General features: G+C 42.1%; 1 protein-coding gene across 2 annotated transcripts; it reads right to left on the bottom strand.

Moving 5' to 3' along the window:
- Positions 1 to 229: 229 nt before the first annotated feature.
- On the bottom strand, positions 230 to 20191 carry triqk (triple QxxK/R motif containing). Of its 2 annotated transcripts, none has more exons than XM_076753776.1 (4): positions 20008 to 20191; positions 17422 to 17496; positions 8899 to 8984; positions 230 to 2294 (listed from the first exon to the last, which is right to left on the bottom strand). In XM_076753776.1, the coding sequence occupies exons 2-4, from the start codon at positions 17480 to 17482 to the stop codon at positions 2187 to 2189; spliced, it is 255 nt and encodes an 84-aa protein (XP_076609891.1). In that variant the 5' UTR covers positions 17483 to 17496; positions 20008 to 20191; the 3' UTR covers positions 230 to 2186. The 2 variants fall into 2 exon arrangements, with proteins under 2 accessions (XP_076609891.1, XP_076609892.1); XM_076753777.1 differs by having other exon boundaries at positions 20004 to 20185.
- Positions 20192 to 21525: the final 1334 nt, after the last annotated feature.

Raw genomic sequence — 21525 nt, forward strand, 5'->3', positions numbered from 1 at the left:
TTACTCAACATTTACAGTTACAGTAATAACGCTGAAGCATTAATGATGTGATACAGCTGGCTGTTGGTAATCATGATACCTTTTCTGTCTGCATTGGAGTTATTAGTTTATAGGGTTCAGTTTTAAAAGGTGAAAACCCAGAAATTTATACAACACACTAATTTTCTCTGATGTCACGCAGCCAGAAGCTTAACACAGATTTAATAACATTCATTCACAAAAAAAATTTATCGAACGGTCCTTTAATCTTCAGTCACATTATGCATACTTTATGCTTCCTTACAAAAAGATACATGATTTTAAGAGCAAGTCAACAAAAATAATACAAAAAAGTCATTCATAACACATCACGCAGCATCTCATGACTGAATCATAATGACAAAGCAAACTGTAAAAATGTTTGTATACCATACAAGCCAGTTCAATCATAGCACTAACCATCATACTATTGTGGAAAATGGCTTGCATCTCAATTTGCCAAACATGGGTCTGAATAAAGAGGTTGTGCTGCCTGATCCTTTTCCATTGTGCTGATGTCAGAGCTCTCGTAGTTGGTAATGGTGACCTTTAGATAGCAGGTGTCACGTATGAAGGTCTTTTAGTTCGGGATATCTATTGTTACACATGTGAGTGATTCACAGTGGTGGAGGAGGGGGTCTGGATGCACCAAGGCCAAATAAAAGCCGTTGGGCGAGGCTGCGGGTGCGTGCTTATCATAATGGTTCCTCGGATATGTAGTCTTTTTACAAGAGGTCAGGAGGTCATGGGAGAGAAGCGGAAAAAAAAAAGGGAGAAACTAAAACCTCAAAATCGGTCTCACATTTCCAGAATCATGTCAGCCGCTGAAAACACAGTGAGGGACAGACACAAGTCTTGTTTGTAAAAGAGGCTCAGAGGGAAAAAGATGTTAAGACTGAAAGACGTCACAAGGTCTCTTGTGTGTTTGGTATTGGCCTTTTATAGCACTGCACTAATACAGAAGAGCCATCTCCAAAACAATGCATCAAGCCTTTTAGACAACAGCGCTGCTATTGCGAGTTACGGCTGATGTGTGCCGAGAAAAACATGGAATGGAAAATGTGACAAAAAGTGCAATTTCACACCAAAAACCGACTAAATAAAAGCCCCTGACTCCTACACTCCTTTGCTAACAAAGAATCACTCAAACAGTGGAAGCACTTGGACTGAAATGGTTAATGGAAGGTCAGTCCTTCCACCCAGCAGTGCCAGTGCACAAAGATTTAAGCAGTGGGATAAAGAGGCTTTGACAATCCTTCCCATCCCTTTCTACAAAGACACATCACAACAATGCATACATCTTACAAGACGGAAGATTATCAAGGTGTTCCTTATGAGAAACATGCAGGCTCACCTCCATTCAGTCATCGTTCGGATCTGTAATTTCCATTCAAATGAAAGCAGAGGCTCATATTTGTGATGCTAATGCCGTGGATGTCTGCCTCCGCGCTGCACGTATGTGCGGCAGGTACAATGTGTTGTTCTGTATTCTGCACACATGTTCAATCAGGACGAGGGCTTTGTGGATTCTAATCTCACACTTTGTGATCTCCAGATATCCGGCAGGAGAGGTTTGTGCACTGGAATGTGAGGCAAGTGTTTGTCTCGATGTGACGAGAGGTTCAGCGGGAGATTTACATTTTTCTATTAGTGGAGCCAACAGCGGGACGTGACTCCGCAGAATGTGATTAACAGGGCTCCGTCTCCACTGTAGTTTGGAAGACTTGTGTGAAAACAGGCTCATTTGCTTTGCTGGATGTAGATTTTTTGTTTTGTTTTGTTTTGTCTTTTCAGAATGTTTTACAAGAGGTCGCCGACTTTTTCCGTGAACAGCAATCAAAGCTACTCTCTCAGAGGAAAAAAAAAGAAGAAAATAAAATTAGTGTAATAATTGACAGTATTATAATGATTGCATTTTCACTGTGTGCTCATGTGCAGAAAATAAAGGGAAAGAGGAACGTTAATGTGTAGATGCAAATTTCAAAAATGGCCTGAATGTTTGAGTTATTTGATGCATCGTGTCACTTCCCCTGAAGAGGCACTTAATCATCGCAAAAGCGTCAGTCCCAAACTACACATGGGGCTTCTAGGACGACGCCACTTGGCTGCATTCATTCTTGCATGAAGCGTAGAGTCCACAACGATGTCAACACAGCGTCCTCCTCTTATTAATCGGCATCCACATCCAGGTTGATCTCGGTGCTCAGGTTGAGGTAGAAGAAGGCGTAAACACAGAGGACAAAGAAGAGGATGGCTGCAATGACCAGGAACGCATCCTGAGGAGGAACGAGAGAAGGTTTTAAGGAACCGCGTTCGTCTATAAAACTATACGTCTCATCCCCCGTCTGTCTTCACGCACAGGAGCAGCTCCACTTTGTTTGAACTTGTTTGCACGGTTCTGTAATTATTGTGCTTATTTATCAGCGTTGTTATGTCTATATTTGCCAAGTCCCTATTGTCTTTCTTTTCATCTAAATTCGATGCATTCCTAATGGACGTCTCACCGGCCCCGACTGCGTGTGCAAGAACATGTTGTTTATTAGCTTGTTTTGAAAAGTAAAAAAGAAACGAAATATTAAATATTTAAGCTGTGATTTGTGAATGTGCTTTTAAAGACAAATGTAATTACAGGGCTGTCAATCATCACGCTTTCATCTCAGCCATTTATGTAAAAATCTGTTTTTATACAAAGATGTAAACTGTTCAAATAAAATTAAGCCTGCTCCGCAGTACGGCAGGAACAGGAAAACACTGTGTTACATTCTTTATTTCTTCTGACACTGCTTGTTGTTTGGAGGATACGCTTTTCTTTCGCACCTAACTTTATTTACAATCACTTGTTTTGTGCGTCATTACAGCTGATCTCACCACACAGACCCATGTTTGACGAGTGCACAGTAAAAAATACGGACTATTCTGTAATTGTAATTCTTGAATTGCTGCATTGAGGCCTCGATCAATCCTACTTTGATCAAATCCTAATATTATTATACTCGTGCAGTCATTACAGAGACAGAGGAATTAGCATATTGTGCATTATACATGAAAAAGCACAGACAGCCACAAAACAGCCCAGCACTGGTGTTTTTAAAGCTATCCATACTGATGAGCATTTTTTTTTTTAAAGCTTTGTTTACAGCACTTGAAAACACGCGCTTAGTGCTGATGGAGGGCCAGACCAGACAAACAGATGTGTTTTCAAATTTCCCTGCATTTGTGTGGAAATGGCTTCAGACTCTTTAAAAGTAAACCAGATCTCCCACAGTAGGTGTTCTAACTGATGGAGCCATTTGCACATTAATGACAGAAAGACTCACTGTGGGAAATCGTTACCTGATGAAATGAAAGTAGGAGTCAGGTGACACTGACGGTAAACATGCCGCAGCAGAATTACGTGAATTATTATCGGATAAATGTCGTGTTGTATTAGGTTTAGCGAGCGTTGGATAGACTGTTTATCGAGGGTTTGCATAGTTTGGAAAGCGTGAAAGCACATCACTTCCAACTGAAGACTGAATCATTGATTTGTGTCAGGTTTTCTGTTGATGCAAAGAGAATAATTAGAAACATACTGTGAAGTAAAACTGCACGCAAGAAAACAACCTTTCAAAATGCATCACGTTTCAAAAAACCAAGCACTGACCGCAGGATTACACTCGATCTGCACAGAGCCTCCACGCCGCTGCCGCCACTTTTACCGAGAAGTTAAACTTTCTTCAACAAAATTGGCCTATTTTTTCCTTGTTTTTTTTTTTTGTTGTTTTTTTTTAGATTTTCTATTGGTTAATTGTCAAACAAATTGAGGCTTTCCAGAGGAGTGGCATTCAACTTGAAAATGGGAATTTGGAGCGCTCGTTCATTATGTGGTGCTCACTCGATTACAATCTTCATCAGCTGGAGTTTCATTAGGGCCACTCAGAGTATTGAACAATGCCAGTTATTCTTTATCAAGAGAACTCATTAGCAGCAAACTTTCTAATCAACACTGGAGAGCTTTAAAAGAGAGCTGAGTACAGTCTGATTGGGGGTTATTCAAAAAGAAATATTTGATTTGAACATGGAAATTAGTTTTTACATCCAAACTGGGCCACGACAACAAAGGTGACGTGACGAATGAATTCGAAACAGATGACTGTAAAACTCCCTCATAACAGGTGATTCCAGCTTTAGCAGATATCTATAATCTTATTCTTCTTTGTGGATTCTTTAAGACGAAATTATCTGAACCTTGTGGATCTAAATCAGCCTGTAATGTGCCATAATGCCACATATTCAGGAGTGACAGGCTGAGGTGACGCAAGGTTAAAGTGAGTGAAAGTGACAAATGGGAAAGCAACAAATGAGACAAGAGTATACAGAGAGAGCCATGACAGATACACAAAAACAGAAGCAAAGGGAAAAATATGAATGCCAATTTGAGAAAACATCAGTTCATTGCCATACGTAGCACGCACACACAAAGAGGACTGCAAATTCAACCCACTGGCCAAACTGCAGAGGGAAAAAAGACAGAAATGAAAAACAAGAGTGAGACCGAAAAGGAAAACAAGTGAGAGATAAGGCTCGGCGCAAACGAGGGGTGGTGGCGGGCTAATAATAATTCCTCTCTGACGAAGGGGGGGGGGGGGGTTGACAATTAAAAGGCGTTACAGCATCCACAGCTATCTGTGTACATGTTGTAGTGCCTAGTCATCAGCGGCATTGGTCTTCATTAGCCTCAGCCCACATTTATCTACATCCCGGCAGCCTGCAAACAGCTTTAAGTCCTTGCTTAATTGGAAAACTTTTAAATTTCATGCACTTTAGTTTCATATATTAACCGCCAGGCTCCCACCGCTTGATTTACTCTCCCTATTTTGCCGGTGCCTCTGAGAAAAGAGAACCGTTATCAAATCACAGACGCTTGATTGTTTTCCCGCTTTTTCTTGTGGTCTCTCGCAGCTTTGAAAAACATGAGAGAAGTGTTTGCAATTCTGCCGACAATATCGCAAAGAAAAATTTGGTGCTTGTGACGCAGGTGAGCGTTTCGTTCGCTGAAACAAAAGCACCCACAACACTGCAATCCGGTTGTTTTTTTTTTTCGTCCCTCTTTCGTTGCTTCAGGTTTCAGAGAGAAAGAACAGCTGGTTACAGCGACTTGTCTATGAAAACAAGCTGGAGGGGTTTTGGTGAAAACACTTGAGTTGCACGAAGCACCTGCACTTGATTGAGATCATTGTTTTCAAGAAGAGTGGCCCACTGCGTTGACTCTTGCCTTGTCTCACAAACACATTTGTGTGCGCCCACACACACACACACACACGCAGCCTCTCTGCCCACATTCTGATGGAGACCCCTGGATAGGGCCCAAGCACATCATCATCTTCATCATGTGGCTCTCTCAGCACCGGCGGCAGCTGCAGTGCACTCGGCATGCTGGGAGCTGGGTCCCTGTCACCCTGGCGACAAGCCACAGCTCAGCAGACGTACCCTCATCTGGTCCTTTTATTCTCCTCCTGGGTTTGTGTGTGCGTGTGTGTGTGCGTGTACATCAGTCTGTATGTGCCTGCGTGCCAAGCAGGAGGGATGCAGTGTGTTTGTGGCTGTATGTGGGTGGCAGTTAGACACCAGCTACAAACAACTGTTGGTGCATTTTGGGCTGCGGTTGGAAAGCAAGTGTCACAGTGACAAATAACCAGCCGTTCACGACGGGTTAAACAAAGGTTGCTAATTTTTTTTTTTTTTTTTTTTTTTTTGCTTGGTGGTGACATCATAATACTTTCTTGTCCAGGAATCAGCAAACACATCTTGTATCCTTCATACTTTCACACACATCCGTGTTATATCCTTCCAGGGCTGCAAGTCATCAGTCATTATTAATTACTTTTTTCCAGACGTTCATTAATCAATTTATTTTTTTCAGCTACATCATTATGTCTGAGAAAATAGTGAATTCTTGCACAGCGAAAGGTTATAATTGCTTGCTCTGTCTGACTAAGGGTTGCGAAAATTCCAGGAATATTCAAGGGGGAATTTTTTCATGGGAATTAACAGGAAATAGAAGGAATAAAATGGAAAACAGGGGTCATTTGCTAAGGTTGTATTGACCATGTCTTGTGCAGAAACAAACCTTTTATCACATCATAAGTGGACAAAATTGTAAACCTTTACAACAGAAATGAAAAAATTAACAACCCGACCAACAGTAAAAAAAAAAAAATGGGATGATGCTCCAGTTACAATCAATAAAACAGAGAAGCAAAAACAATCCTGTTCAAAGACGGAACCAGCAAATGTTTGGTATATTTTCTCAATGAAAGGACAACCACAATATGGAAATATGAGATCAAAACTGACCTACACACTAGAGCTAAAGCTCTTTTTATACACGGTACAACCCCCTTCTGCATGCTTTAGCTCTGTCAACGCTCCTAACGACCTCGAAAGTCTGAGTGAGCCCCATCAACAGCCAGCACCGAAAACACATCCAAAAGTCTGCTACAGTTTGGAATCAGGTTTTCAGTCCAGCATTCTTCACGGTTTATACTTTTAAGAGTTTATTAGCAATGATTCTGGACGGCGCTCGATATTTACTGCACCTGCTCATCAGAACTGCTCTTTGAAACGCTGTAATTCTTGTATGAAAGGTGCTAATAAATACAGTTTATTATTATTAATTACAAAAAGACCCCAAATAAATGCAAAAACATACACACAACATACATCCACAAATGACAGCTGGAAGATACCCAGCGTCATTATGCGCAGCCTTCATCCTCCGCCAATTCCATAAGCAATTTTTTCCCAACTTTCTAGGCTCAGCAGCTAAATAAGACCGAGGGAAAACAGTGCAGAACTGAACAGAAGGCTAGTGTGCCAATTAGACAAGGCAGCAGGTTTATTTTCTGTGCCGCAAGCAAGTATACTGGAGCTGCTTCGAAGGCGCCTCTTCTTCTTCTCTGGGCAAACTGAGGAGAGACCGCGGCCGACTTCCTGCCAGTCTCTTCATTTCTGCCGTCTTCACCCCATGCCACCCAGAGTTTGAAGCATCTGGACAGGAAATATGTCCGCACGAGCATCCCGGCAGCAACAAGCTACTTCTGTAAACACACCGTGACTCGACGCGTGTATGAGAACGCGCACGCGACACAACAAGTGGCTGAGGTCAATGTTTTGTGCAGACAACTGATCGCTGCTGTGGGAACAGAAGTTCTCCCTCTCTCACTTTCTCTTTCTGAGCCTCTCCATCCTCCCCTCTGCCAACTTACCCAGACTGCCCTGCTACGAGGACAGCCCCAAGACAGCCTGCCCTGGCAGCTGCCAGATTCTCTGTGCCCGCATGTCTGCTGGCCCTTCTGAGATGCCAGCTGCATCTGAGACCAGCATCTCAACCAGGGACAGAGAACAAGGAAGGGAGAGAAAGAAAGGAGGAAGAGACACCTCACACAGCAACATTCCTTCAAAAACTGCAGCCAAATCATCGCTGTAAAGCGCAGGTTCAGAGGCAGATGGGGGGCTTTCTTCTGTCATCACAGAGCGGTGTAAAAACCACAAGTTTATGTAATGCTAAAAGGACTCGATGGGAAAGGAAGCGTGACCAAATATCCTTTACATTTAGGCTGAATTTCAATCGAACTCAGGGGCCAAAGGGTCTAAGTCAGTTTAATATGCTCGTCCCAGAGGTATTTTTAATCCGACCTCTGAAAATTCCCCTCGTCTTGGGTGTGAAAAACCTGAATTATTCATAAGCAATATCAATATTTCAAGATATGGACTAATCTAATTGGATTAAAGACGTGCTTAATGAGGCCTTGCGTGTCTAAGAGATGCATATTTTAAAACCTGACCATTTCACCCAATGTTTAATCCTCACTATGATTTGTTCATCTCTGTGTACTACGTGCCAACTGAAGCTTAATGAGGAAGTGAATCCTTTTGGCTTTTGATGTAGTGTAAACAGAACCAATTTTCAATGCAATGGAAGAAAATAAACATGCAAAAAAAAAAAAAAGAGAGAAAACGCTGAACATTTTCTTACAACCAATTTACATTTTTAACAGCTATAAAAATCACTGAGGACCTGATTTCATCTGATGGTATTTCAAATTTCAAAGGGGATTTAAAAAACCTATGACGGTAGAATTCACAAGCTATTTGACTGGCAAGGGCTGACTCTATATGGAGAAACCTTGAAATAGTAAAACTGTTTATTGGGAAGCCAACTGATTGAGGAAAAGCATAAACAGCGGTGCCACGTTTGCCAGAGTGATAAACGTGGAGTCATCCATCTTTGCCTGCACAACAGCTCCTAATCGCTGCAGTGTGACAAAGCAAAGGAGAGAGATGCACTTTTCTATCGGAGCAACACCCTCACTTCTCTTTATTTTCACATTCCCCAACTCTACCTTATCGCTTCATTGTATTTTTCCTCTCTGCTTGTTATATTTCCCACGTCTCTCTCACTTTTGTCCCTTTTCATTGCTCCTTTACCATTAAAATCCTTCCAGGAATTGTGTTGAATCACTGTTACGTCTCTTCTTTGTATGCATGGTGGAGTATTGTAAACTTTATTCTACAGACTCTCCCATTCTTTCCTTTTCCTAACGATGGTTTTCAACGCTTCATTTCAGGCCGATAGATATTATCGCATTCCCCAAAGACCAATGGTAAGTTGTACGAGAGCTACGAGTCTGGGATATGAAAAGTGATCTAGTGAGACACGCTCTCAAATAGGCAGGCAGACAGACAAATGGAAAGAAGGTGGCTGGCAGGCGGACAGACAGACAAATGGAAAGAAGATGGTTGGCAGGCAGACAGACAAGCAGAATCACAGATGGGCCAAGAGGAAATAGTGGAGGACATGTAGATATAGAAGAGACAGGAGGTCCAGGCCAGTCTCACCCTCAATCCAGAGGAATTCTTCTTTGCTTCAGCTTTCAGCCGCGTGGCCTTTAGGACTGACTTTGTCTTTTTATAGTCCTGCTTACCTGAAAGAGAGAAAACAAGTTGGGCACACCAATCAAACGACTGGAAAATCATCGTTTTGAGCAACAGGTTTCATTCATTGTTTCCAGGTAAGCAGAGCCCCCATCTCGAGCCCCTGGAAACCACAACTTTCCACTTTTACACAGTTTTTGCAAAGATTAAACAAACAATACATAACATATAGTTCAGTATGTAACAGATATGAGGTATTGATCGCCTTATCTAACTCTCTGCAAGACAGCAAATGAGCATTTGTCCCAAAATGTCAAAGCTTGTCTGCAGTTCTGCTGCAGTTCCTACTACAACTCATGTGACTGCTGACCTCTACTGTATAATGCAATGTCACAGTGATCACACAGTTGACAAAATGAGACACGTGAGACAAAAAGGTGAAATGTATCATTGAAATTTAACCATTTCTACAATTTCAATTAGCCACACGTTACATGCATCCAAAACACAAAGAATCCTTAGTGGCCTGAGCTGCACACAGCTCACCTGTGCTTGTTTGACGTCCCTTGGGTTCAGCTCTCATGGGTGAGTATTGTGGGCAAACCGGCCACCTGGCAAAGCATGTGTGTTTTTAATGTGTGTGTGTGTTTGTGTGTGTGTGTGTGTGTGTGCGCCCTTCACATGAGGCAGAACCGGCTGTTTTGGTCTAATTAGAAACAACACACTGCAGGAAAAAGAACTTTGCTAACAATAGGGTGGAAAGGCAACAGCTTGCTGAACAGTGTGTTTGTGTGTGTGTGAGGGGGAGAGAGAGAGAGAGAGAGAGAGAGAGAGAGAGAGAGAGAGGCCCAGTACTTCCATCTCTGTGAGAACCAGTTTGGACTGTAGACATAATGAGTCCTTAAAGATGTTGTTTCAGAAATGTAGTTCATGGTCAAATTTAAGATTAGGATTAGTTTAAATTGAGAGTCGAGGTTCGGCATGAAGGTCACATGGTTAACATTTCAGCTATTGGCTAGGGAAGAAATGGACAGTCCTCATAAGGAGAGAGGTACAATAGAGGAATACGTGTGTGTGTGTGTGTGTGTGTGTGTGTGTGTGTGTGTGTGTGTGTGTGTGTGTGTGTGTGTACGAAGCCCCCGGGTCAGCTTCAAGGTTTTCTCTGTTGGTGATGTGACATGCAGAGGCCGCTTGGAGCTTTTACTCCCAGCCAATTAAGCCTCATTTACATCGAAAGAGAGAACAAGAGAAGCAGCAAGGAGAGGACAGAAAACATCCACATCCATCCGGAGAGGTTGTGGGAGAGAAAAGAGTGAAAATGAGCTCGTGAGAAAGGAAAAGAAAGGAGGAAGGAGGTGTGTGTGTGTGTGTGTGTGTGTGTGTGTGTGGTGTGATCCTGAAAACAAACAGAGCTGCGTCGTGCCTCGTGGGGAGCAAGAGGTTCTCCTCTTCTGGGGACAGCCATGGAGGAGGGAGGAGATGATCATTAACATGGCTTTCGCTTTTTCAACCCGTTCGCTCGCTCTTCTTCTTTTTCACTCAGCTCTCTTTCTCCATCCCTCCTAGCCTCACACTCCTCCTCCACCTCCCTCTGACTCAGTGGAGGGCTAATAGAAATGGGGAGCATGTTGCCAGTAGCAGACAGTGAGCTAGTGGGAATTCATTAGGAGGGCCACTGGATGTCTCCTCCACTTGTCAGAAAGTGGAGAAGGGGGAAATTTGACTGGAGGGCACCTCAGGTTGCTCACCATTCACAGAAAAATTGTGCGGGGACTTTCAGACTGCAAACGGCTGGTTGTGATCATGTAAGACTACAGGAAGTTACATCACGTGCTACAAATCCCATATCAAAGGGAAAACAATTACAGAAGGCCAAATAGACTGTGAAATGTGCAAAAAATGAAATATTCATATGCTAATTATCTTATCTTGCATGTAACAGCAGGGCTAGTTAGCAAAACTACAGCAGCTGGCGAGCTAACCACAGACACAGCAGCCATGCTAGTGCTAGTAGGTCACAATCATCCATTTTCTCTGTGCTGATCTGTTTACCCCCATTTTGTTCTGAGGACTGCACATGATGCCATTCAATAAAGAGCCACTGAGAGGGGGGAAAAAAGCTCTCCAAGCTAATGAGCTTTCTGACTGACAGTTAACTGGCTATCGATCGATGGCGAACATCCGCTAATTTAAACTTGACACGTAAAAATTGCACAGATTTGCTTCAGCCCTGTGAGATAATCTGGTTGCAGAAATTCCATTGAACCTATCTCATTTCACTGTCTTATAGGCCTGTTTGACTGGGCCTTTATGCTTTTAAATATCACCATCATTTATTTATATATACCATAACATTTCCTCTTATCCTGGATATCTGGGAAATGCATTCCTCATTTGCAGTAACAATAATCAAATGTGCAAACCAGGTTTCCCATGTCCTGTTCCTGTCCTGTACCCAGTTAAGAAAAACGTTGCACACTTATAGTTAAAACTGAAGCCACAACTGCACAAGCTGCACTTCCTGTTTTGATACCACTTCGCTTTGTCTGGCTATCTGTGTCCCCTCAAACTGGGGTCTAAATGTAAAGGCAGAACTTTTTTCAGCATTTACAACGTCTCCCACAAACCGCTACCAAAACACGCACCTGTGCTGTTTTTTTTTGTTTTTTTTTCTTCTCTCATTCATGGTGCTAAACTTGCTCCAGGTCCACATGGAGAAATTACATTTATATGCAAAAATCCATCACAACCCAATACACCCATGACCATCTGGTGAGAATCAATACTTAAACTGGAGTAAAATCGAAATAATTACACCAAGAAGCAGAAATGCCAGAGAATTACACGAGGCTGGGTAAGGTATTGTAATGCTGTATTACAGTGGCGTAGTCCTTAAAGCCTCAAGCTGCATTTCTCCTGTGGTTTGTTTGCGTGGACTGTGCGTGCGCACACACACAAACACAATCAGACGATATTGCATTGGGCTTATGAGCACTCCTATTTGTCATTGCTGTTCCCCTTGCAGCACCAACACTGTAGACGCTTTCTGTCACCAATTATCTACCTGTGCTGGGCTGCACGCCGTCCTCCCATCACTCCCTGCTTCTGCCTGCCACAGTGAAAAGGCTTCACTGTCCTCGTGTACAGCAACGACAATGCTGAGACTCTGAGCAACATTAGCCCTTGTAAGACAGCCCAGAGTCCCTGCTGAGAGGCTTCCCTAAGTGTGCCTTTCATTGAAGTCATCACTGATGTCATGTCAAGAGGACAAGAGAAAAGTGAAAGCGGCCCTCTCTCCCCTCCACACCACTTACTGTACATTCCCTTAGATGTGCGTTTGGTGCTTTTTCCTCGCTCGTTTGCTGTTGCACTTACCTGCAAATGGTGTCTGATTATGACTGCAGAGAAATGAGTTTTTATCTTCAGCTATTGTTCTGCTTAGCATAACGAGACAGGTAGGGGGTATTAGCTAAAATTAGCCACGTGTGACTGAGCGCTCAATCACAAGTGGAGGAGGGGGTGAAAGGTATGTGATTTGTGTGTCACACAAATTGTCCATTAAAGTGAAGCTTGAAGAGCGGTAGACATCTTAGAGTATCGCAGTTTGTCTGAATGAAAAGAAACAAAATAAACCTTGTTTATTCCTGTCGTATATACTCACTGATTCTGTGCCACCTTTACCGAAGCCTGACCACATCAGTATAATAAAAACTACGTCAAGAGGCTGCACTGAATGCATCCCTGCTTAATGTAGCTGCAGCAGTGGAATACTCAAAAGGGGCGCAAAGTGACGAGGCTTCATGGACAATAGCTTACACGCAAAACTCATAGTACATGACTGTACCAACAGGAAGCAGTAAGAAGACAAAACACAGTGAAGGACAACGGCTTCAGGCAGAGGAGACAGATGATGGAGTCAAGAGTACCACTGTTACAGACCAACTAGTTTCCCTGTTAACTACTGACTTTTGCCTGAATGCTTCAGTGGCTTTTTTCAGTACGAGTGGAACAGATGTTGAAAGCAGAAGATAACATTTAGTGACCCTTATGAATTACTTATTGTCGTAATACCCATCTGATTCTGCTCTAGAGTGTTGGTTGTGTGGAAAAGTGTCACTGACAGAAAATATTTTGTCAATATAAAAGAAACTACATAGAACTTGGGATCTGGGTTCATTAAGTCACAGCTGAGGTTCTGGACCACCTTTGCCTCATTTCGTGGCAGAAACATCCCGCTTGAAGGGGTTACTCTGTACAGACCCTTTACGCAAAGTTAATATTCTGATGGGCTTGACAGGCAGGAAACCGTCTTTGACAGTGTCATGGTACAACTGCCCCTCGCTTCGAGCCACGTCATGATTCTTGTATAGAAAAATGCATTTATTTGTCGTACACAAAAAAAAGTAACCTCATGATACTGATTTCATCCAGCTGTTCACCACGTTTAAATTTCAGTCACTCATCATAAAAAAAAACTGCTGCTTCATCATGTGACATGAAAATACATGTCACTATTAGCAGTAAATAAAAAGCTGACCCACTAGAATCACATCTGAGACACCCACTGTTGTATTAGCTGTTTTCCAAGTTGGTGCCTTCTTGTTTACATCTCTGTCCATGTTTCCATGTGTCAATCAATTGTGCAACTCTGAAATCAGCTACCGCAAAAACAAGCTGCTCCTCAAAGCTGCATTACCAACCCAGTACACCACACACTGCAGAAGCACCTCTAGCTGTATTGGTCTAACACGTGCAGCATTAACACGGCATGCGTTCGCATTAAGTTTCGTCCCTCGTTGAAAATCAGTGAATCGGCAGGTTTGAATGAAATAGCCACATGATTTCACAGGAGCAAACAATGTGGTGATTAATTTTAATGCCACGTCTTCATTGATTGGCTTCTATTTATATTGTGCCATGTTTCAAGCATCGCAAAAGATGGTGCTGGTGCTTCTCTGCTGGATGCAGATATGCGACTTGAGGTCTGTATTATTCTAAAGAAAAAAGCCCCTTACTGTGCAAAGAAATACTGCATTAACATTTACAGATGTGAGCAATAACGCTGTCAGTCTACATAAAATCCAGCCTGAACTGTAATGTCTAAAAAGCTACAACACACCATCGGTCATGAAGGCAAAATTGCAACAAACAAGCACACGAGTGAATCAAGAGAAACACAAGCCCACCTGAGAAATCTAGCGTGCGTGTGTGTGTGTGTGTGTGTGTGTATGTGTGTGTGTGTGTGTGTGTGTGTGTGTGTGTGTGTGTGTGTGTCTGTGGCGTCCTGCATATGCACGACATGCAGAGCGATCTGGACAGACAGACCGCGGTCTAGAACTCTCTGAGAGCTCTGGGACAACTCGGGCAACAGACTGACAGCGTGTCTGACAGTTCCTCATAGTTTGCTTTGCTTCTGTGTGTCTATGTGGCACGGCGGCCAAATAGTCAGTGACCGCATGGTGCGGATCGCTGGCGTCTGCCAGGGTGCATGGCAGTGGAACTGGAGGGCTGACGCCAGACACATGGGAGATATTCATGCCTTGTCCTTTGCATCATGTGTGGCGAGGAGAGGGGAGGCAAAATCTAGCCCTCCATGTGAGATGTGCAGCAAAAGCATATAAGACAACTAAATGACCATTTTGAGAAGAAGAAAATGATACTTTGATATCAATTTCTCACATTTAATTGAAGGGAGTATGATTTTGTAGGTTTAATCTACTTTACGGCTTGAAATAAGGCCCTCAAAACTCAGTAATTTTTCGTTGTCTTTACACAAGGAGACAACTGCAACAGCAATTATTACTTGACCACTTGCACTTCATGTAAGAACACTATAGCTTTACCTCTCCTGAGGGCAGCTTGGCACAGTCAATTATAACAGGCTTAATAATGGTATTTAAAAGAGAGTGTCAACAGTGGCCCTTTGATGGCCATCTGACATGACAAAAGCACTCCAGCAGAGATGATGGTACAGCTCAACAACCAGCCTGGACTACTGCTGATGTTCCATGAATAAGGAACACTATTACGAATTCAAATTACCATGTGTGGCCCTTTCCAGCTCTCAAAAGACCCAGCCCCATGCTATCTCTGAAGATTTCATTTTCCTCTCCTATGTCTTTTCCCCCCTCTCTGTTTTCCACCTTTTCTGTTAAACAGTGGTTTACAGAAAATGCCCGATGGCCATTCTTTTCAAACTGAAGGAAAAACGGTAGAAATTGAGGGGTTGGAAGGAGGCAGAGAGAGGACCAGAGTGTCCCCAACACCTGTCTTACATATTTTCGAATTGATGAGATGTCCTGAGAAACAAAACGTTAAATGGGAAGGGAAAAAAATAAGACTTGGTCGGGGATGTGACAGTGGGAGATGAGCTTTGTTATGTCTGTCTCTCATTTGTTGAACATACAGGGTTTTCTACAATAGCCGATGGTTAAAGGATACCTGTGGGCTAAATAATCCTATGCTTCTGACCGCTATGAAAATATATATGACTGTCATGCTGCATTATGAGACTCCAGCCCTTATAGCAAAGTGAAGTAAACAAGACATGGCAACAGGCTACCGTGTGCCTGGAAAAGACAAGGATTGTTATTGCTGTCAGAGTCACATTTTCATCGTGGAGAATTAACATTTAGCTTCAGAGACCATGCCATGAGTCCTGTTAACATAAAAGCAATACCAGGAAATATAAAATGTGGAATAACCAGAGGATGTGAATCAGCAGGTGGCAACAACCATCCACAGGGAGGAAGGAACAACACCATAGTTGACACATCTATATATATATTAATATATAGGTGATGAAAGACTCGAAACGGGGTGAACGGGAATCATCGTAATCCAAGCTGTCTTACTAGTTTTATAACTGCACTCCTCTGGACGCTGTCACTGAATCACCATGTTCTGACTGACGGGATCATTTGCTCTTGTTCTCCTGACAGAAAAAATCTTAGTCAAAGTCAAACAGGTGGTCTAAGCCAAAGTATGAATTATAATGGCCTGATTCCAGCGGGTACGGCTGCACTGAACGTCTTCCTGCCAACTGAGTCAACAAGATCTGAGCAAGTCGACGCGATCATGAGACATGAGAGGACCACTACTGCAAAGAACCTGGTTCTTAGACCCATCGCCAGAGGTCTCCTGCGTGGAGACACCATGGATTTACCTGGTACTCCAGGGTGTCCTGCTAGTTTTATAACTCGTCTTCTGGATTGTCTCACTCTCTTCAGCTCATCTTTGACAGCTGTGATTGTTGCCATCTCTACAAAGGAACTCATTCTCTCCTTCGTCTCACTTATTTCAGCCCTCACATATGTTCCTAGATACCCTTGGATCAAGACCAAGACCAGGTCTTCAGTAAGAGCCTCACACCATTTGGTGCAAAAATCTTCTTTCTTCTTCTTCTTTGGCTGCCTTTTGTGTCTAAGAAGACTACTCAGTCACATTTCATGTGCACAATAAGCCTTGGGTTTGAAGTAAAATCTTTAAGCCTATGAGGAGAACAGAGCTTCCCTTTGTGTTTCCATCAGTCATAGCTTCTCGCAATTATTCAGTTTTGCCATTGGCAACCTTTTGGTTTTGCTCCACAAGAGGAAAACAAAAACAAAAAGACATGATATGAGCTGTGATCTTCAAGCAACCACAGCTGACATGCTGAAGGGGACCAAACTTTTGATTGATACCGACCATATTGCCTTAGTTAGGCCTTTGTGATGTAAGGGGAAAGATGGGGAAACAAAATACCGCAGGATTAGAGTGGTATTCAGCTTTGACAGAACAGCTTCTGACATGAAGCGTGGAATCACTGTCCGTCGGTAATGTGACCTTAGACGCCGCTTGTTCGTCTCTAAATGTAATTACTTCCACAGCTCGTACACTGGTTCTAATCCAGTGAGTCTGGTTACTTTTCAGTCCAGGACCAACTGGAAATGTTTCCAGGACAGTGCAAAGAGATTCTACTTGCAAAGAGTTGGGCTGGTCTGCAGTTTGTTAGTATGTGAAATGATCCCAGAACTGCTCACTGCAACACAAGCATCATGTGCGATTTACTGGGTGTGACATTAGCTTGTTTATGTGAAAGAACACAAAGCTGATTACTGTGTTGTGGTACAATTTCCCCCCATCAAGCAATGAGTTATGATTTTGGTTGACATGGAGTTACACAACAAGCCAAAGACCAATCTTAACTGTCAAAAAGCATCATGAACCAATTTACTGAACTTATTGTTTTAACTGTCAGTTAATATATTGATTATGTTTTTGATTACGCTATCAATCATTTAGTATACAAAACACTTAATTCATTCAAAAAGCCCCGAGAGTCAAGTAAATGCATTTTATCTAAGCATTTCTTTTGCTCGGCTTCTAACCAGTGTCAAAATACCAAATCAACTGACAATGCTAGATATTGTTACTTCACTTGATTTCAGCTGATTTATTGTGGATCGATGAATTAATTAAGCAGCACTTGGATGAATGAAGACTCACCAATCTGTTTTCGGTACTGATCAACCGGTAATCCAGTCGCACTGGCATCCTTCTTCCCCATCCTCCTCCTTCAGCCTGAGGAGAAACGAGCAGAAAAACAGCCCTCTGAGCGAGAGAATTTTACAGCTGCGTCTCAATGTTACACCTGATCATTTAGTTTAATCAAATACGGATATAGCTCCATTCCTGTTACTGTAGCCTGAGATAACGTGTGAAATCTGCAGGAAGGATTTAAGTTAATACACAATCATATATGGCGAAGAGTAGTCAGTTTTGATCAGGCAGATGGTTTATCTTTCACATACATCTGCTAGACATAATTAAATTAATTCTCACCACCTTCCATGTGTGTTACTTTCACAGTATGTGCACTTCCTATCCATCTCATTTAGTCGAACACCATTTCCCTTCACACCATGAGCTCTCTTTGATTACCCTGACAGCTCACATGGAAGATATGAAGAAAAAGAGCAAGGAATTATACAAATAGTTTCCTTAGGCTCAACTTGTAAGTATCGAAGTGTGCCGCTGCGGTTGTGGAACAGAATAAATGCCAGTCTATAGGGCTTGTACAGCCACCTGTGTGTCACACTTTTCTTCACAAAGAGCTAAAACTCAGTGTGTGTTTCTTGCATCCATCCGAGACACTTGTTTCTCAGTGAGCACTCTGCTCTAAATTCCAGACAGGCTTCCTAACAACGCACTGCATCAATCAATATCGTAGCCTTCTGTTTAAAATAGTGGAAAAAGCAAGTATGAGTCGAGGGGCAGGCCTGTGCTTTCTGATGATACTGAAGAGGCCTGTTCTCTGCCTGAGGGATTTGAAAGATATGCACGATATGCTTTGACAGATAATGCTCAATATCTACCACGTCCTGCTGGTGTAATGATAAGAATTTTTTTTAAAAAGCACTTTTAAGTGTGACAGGGAACGAAATGTATAAGCAGGTGTGCACAGGGGAGAACAGAGAGGGAAAAAGTATCTACGTGCATCCTAGAAGAACAGGAGTGGTGAAGAGTCTTGAGGTGCAGCCGGGGAATAGAGGAAAGAGACTGAATTAGCATGTTCAAGGAGCGTGGCTGGCTGCTTGTGCTGACTGATGCCTTCTCATGGGAGACTGCCGCCTTGGGAGACCTGAGTTTTACCTTACACTCAAAACACTGTTTTCAGCTATGTACATTTCAAACACTGCTGGTGCCAGCACAGGACGAGGATGTATGCACAGCTATTGTTCCCTAGCTGCTGGAAACCCGAGTCAGCAAATTAAAGGAAGCGAGAGGAGGACAAGAGGAAGAGAGGAAATTGTCCAAGTGTAATGTTTACAGTCGGACACGGCAGGCTCTCGGATTTTCCGGCTATGTTGTTCTGTGCAGTAACATGACAATATCACGTACATCTAAACTGCCAAAAGCAACACATACGAAGCCTCTGTCGTCGCCTGTGGTCGTTCCAGTCTGAAATTTCTACAGATGTGTTACAGTATATTTCACATTTGCAGCAGTGGGGTATAAAGTCATAGCTGACTACTAGAAAAAATATGTGAGCATAGTAACTGGAGCACTGTTGGCTCTGATAAAATAATTTCTTGCCCACTATTGCGCCTTATATGCATAGATGACAAGGCTGCTATTACATTCTGGTCATTAATAGAATTTATCATAACTTCAGTTATTGGAGACCTAAACTACGTCTGGCAAGTATTTTTTTTTTAGTAATGTCTTGTGGCGTGCTGAGGTTTCATCCCTGGTGCAGTAAAGCTTCCCACAGTACAGGTGCACCGTTCCATGCCAGGTAATTGAGAAAAGTAAGTGACAAACACATTTTTTATTTGCTCTTTGCACATGGTTACACCACGAATTCCAGTCTAGGAAAAAACTGTAAATATCTAAAAACCCAAGAAGCAGACTGCATTCACAGAATATAAATGAAGTACTCAGTGTCCAGTTATCTTAAGTTTTAAGGGAGGATTTTACTTTAGCTTCAGTTAGGTGGACTGAATAAAATAAAACTTGTTCTTTACCTGCACCTTTTCTTTTTTATGCCATCTCACACTTAAAAGTACTCAACAGCAGATGCGGATGAAATGATTAGTCGATTAATGGATTGACAGATTTAATTCACAAGTATTTTCAAAATCTCTTGTCACTTTTTCATGCTTCAACATTTCACAAATGTGGTTTTCCGTTTAATATTTTTTTTCATGATTTTGTATTTTGTACTCTTGGTTGGACAAAAGCACTGTGAAGGTGTCACTAGAGGCTGTGAGTAGCTGTGCCAACATATGTCACTCTTTCTGCTTTTGGGCACTGCGTAGGCCTATTTCTAATTGTATTAAGCAAACCAGTTCATTTAAAAGGACCGCTATACGCATGCATTTGCGCTGTTTTCCTCTGCAGCCCCGAACGTGCAGAAGAAAGTTTCGACGCTTGCAGGACTCGTGCACCTTTGCAGCCTCTCCTTTGTTAGCGTTTGAACAAGGGATATATGACTCAAATACATCATTCTGTGGATATAAACATCGCAGTGGAGATGTCAAGGACTACAGACAGCCTTCATTCATCGCATTCACGAAGACACTTACTTACTGTTCTTGTTTATCGAGAGACTGTGTCGCTTAGCAGAGGTGTTTCTGCATTACCAAACGTCTGGCTGCTGTATGTGGACACGCAGGACGAAGGAACTCACAATTTTATTGCCCTTTGAGCCAAATTTCTCCAGAATGCCAACACACCACTTCTTCCATTCAGAGTTCCTGGTTTACACGTCAACACTAGTGACCGACAGCCTCGTCTTCCTATCAGATACGGGTATTTGTCGAGCTGACCAATAGCGCGGGCACGGGGGTGGGGCGTTGTGATAAAAACATTAGAGGAGCACGTGACGAGTTGGGAGTCGGGACACTCCTTTTCATTTCACACGATTGCAGCGGAGTTAAGATATATTGTGGGAAAAAAAACAAATATATAGAATATGATACATAATCAGTGGTGGCAGATGTATTCAGATCATTTATTGAAGTCAAAGTAACAATAACACTGTGAAAATACTGGACTAAGTTACAGTCCTGCATTCAAAAACACACTTAAGTAAAAGTATGTATTATCAGCACCATTTATTTAAAGTATCAAAAGCAAAAGCAGCCATTCAGCAGAAAAATGTTTCACTGTTATATCTGTTTTTGGATTGATATTTCTGCTCTGTCAATGTGTATGTTGTGTTTTACTGCTGTATTTGTCTAAAGTTGAGCTAATTATAAGGAATTTATATACTGTTTGGAAGTTTAATCTACAGCAGTGCATCATATTCTGTAAGATCATCATATGTTTGTAGTGTCACCTTCCTGTAAGAACCACTTATCTCAAAAACTGCCCTGTTTTCAGCACATCAAAGACTGTTTTTAAGCAGTTAATTTATCTTAAGAAGAAGGAGAATTTTCTCAACTCATGAAGGAACACTTAATCCTACAGTCTATCAGAAAACTGTCAGATAAATGTATGTTCCAGTACTGCAAATTGCTATAAAACTGTGGTGCATTCCCCCTAAGTAAATGTGTATATTTACTCATATACTATACAATATTACAATAATAATACAATGCTATACAAATGTAAGGTAATTTTCCATTATTGCCTCTTTGTTCTCACCTTCAGTATATTTCCAAGGGAAGTATTGTAGTGTTTACTGCAGTACATTTATCTAACAACTGAAGTTACTACTTTGCAGATTAATATTTTACAGTGCATACTAAACAGTTCATCAGGTTATGATTATGATGTATAGTTAGAATCAAACAACCAGCAGAACATAAAGTAGAATTAGCGCAATCTGAAGCAACCACAACATGCGGGTACTGTGTACATATGAATACATCAATTTTAATGATCTAATAATGTAATATGATATAATAACACTGGCAGGGACCACTCTGCATAATGAGTACTTTTACCTCTGATACTTCAAGTACATTTTTTGACTGTTTTTATCATGTGGTATTGTTGCTTTTTCTCAAACGAACGATTTGAATGCTTCTTCCACCATTGTAATAGATCATCACAAACATCTTGTGCGCACCTGAATGCTACATGCGAGACTGGCTGCACCCT

Source organism: Chaetodon auriga, chromosome 17 (assembly GCF_051107435.1).
Source record: "Chaetodon auriga isolate fChaAug3 chromosome 17, fChaAug3.hap1, whole genome shotgun sequence".
In the NCBI taxonomy this organism is placed as follows: Eukaryota; Metazoa; Chordata; class Actinopteri; order Chaetodontiformes; family Chaetodontidae; genus Chaetodon; species Chaetodon auriga.

Excerpts from the sequence above, each read along its gene's own strand:
- triqk (XM_076753776.1), bottom strand. The coding sequence starts at position 17,482 with ATGGGGAAGAAGGATGCCAGTGCGACTGGATTACCGGTTGATCAGTAC. Across the intron at positions 8,985-17,421 it reads TCAGTACCGAAAACAGATTG|GTAAGCAGGACTATAAAAAG; the intron begins GTGAGTCTTCAT and ends TCTCTCTTTCAG. Across the intron at positions 2,295-8,898 it reads AGAATTCCTCTGGATTGAGG|GATGCGTTCCTGGTCATTGC; the intron begins GTGAGACTGGCC and ends GTTCCTCCTCAG.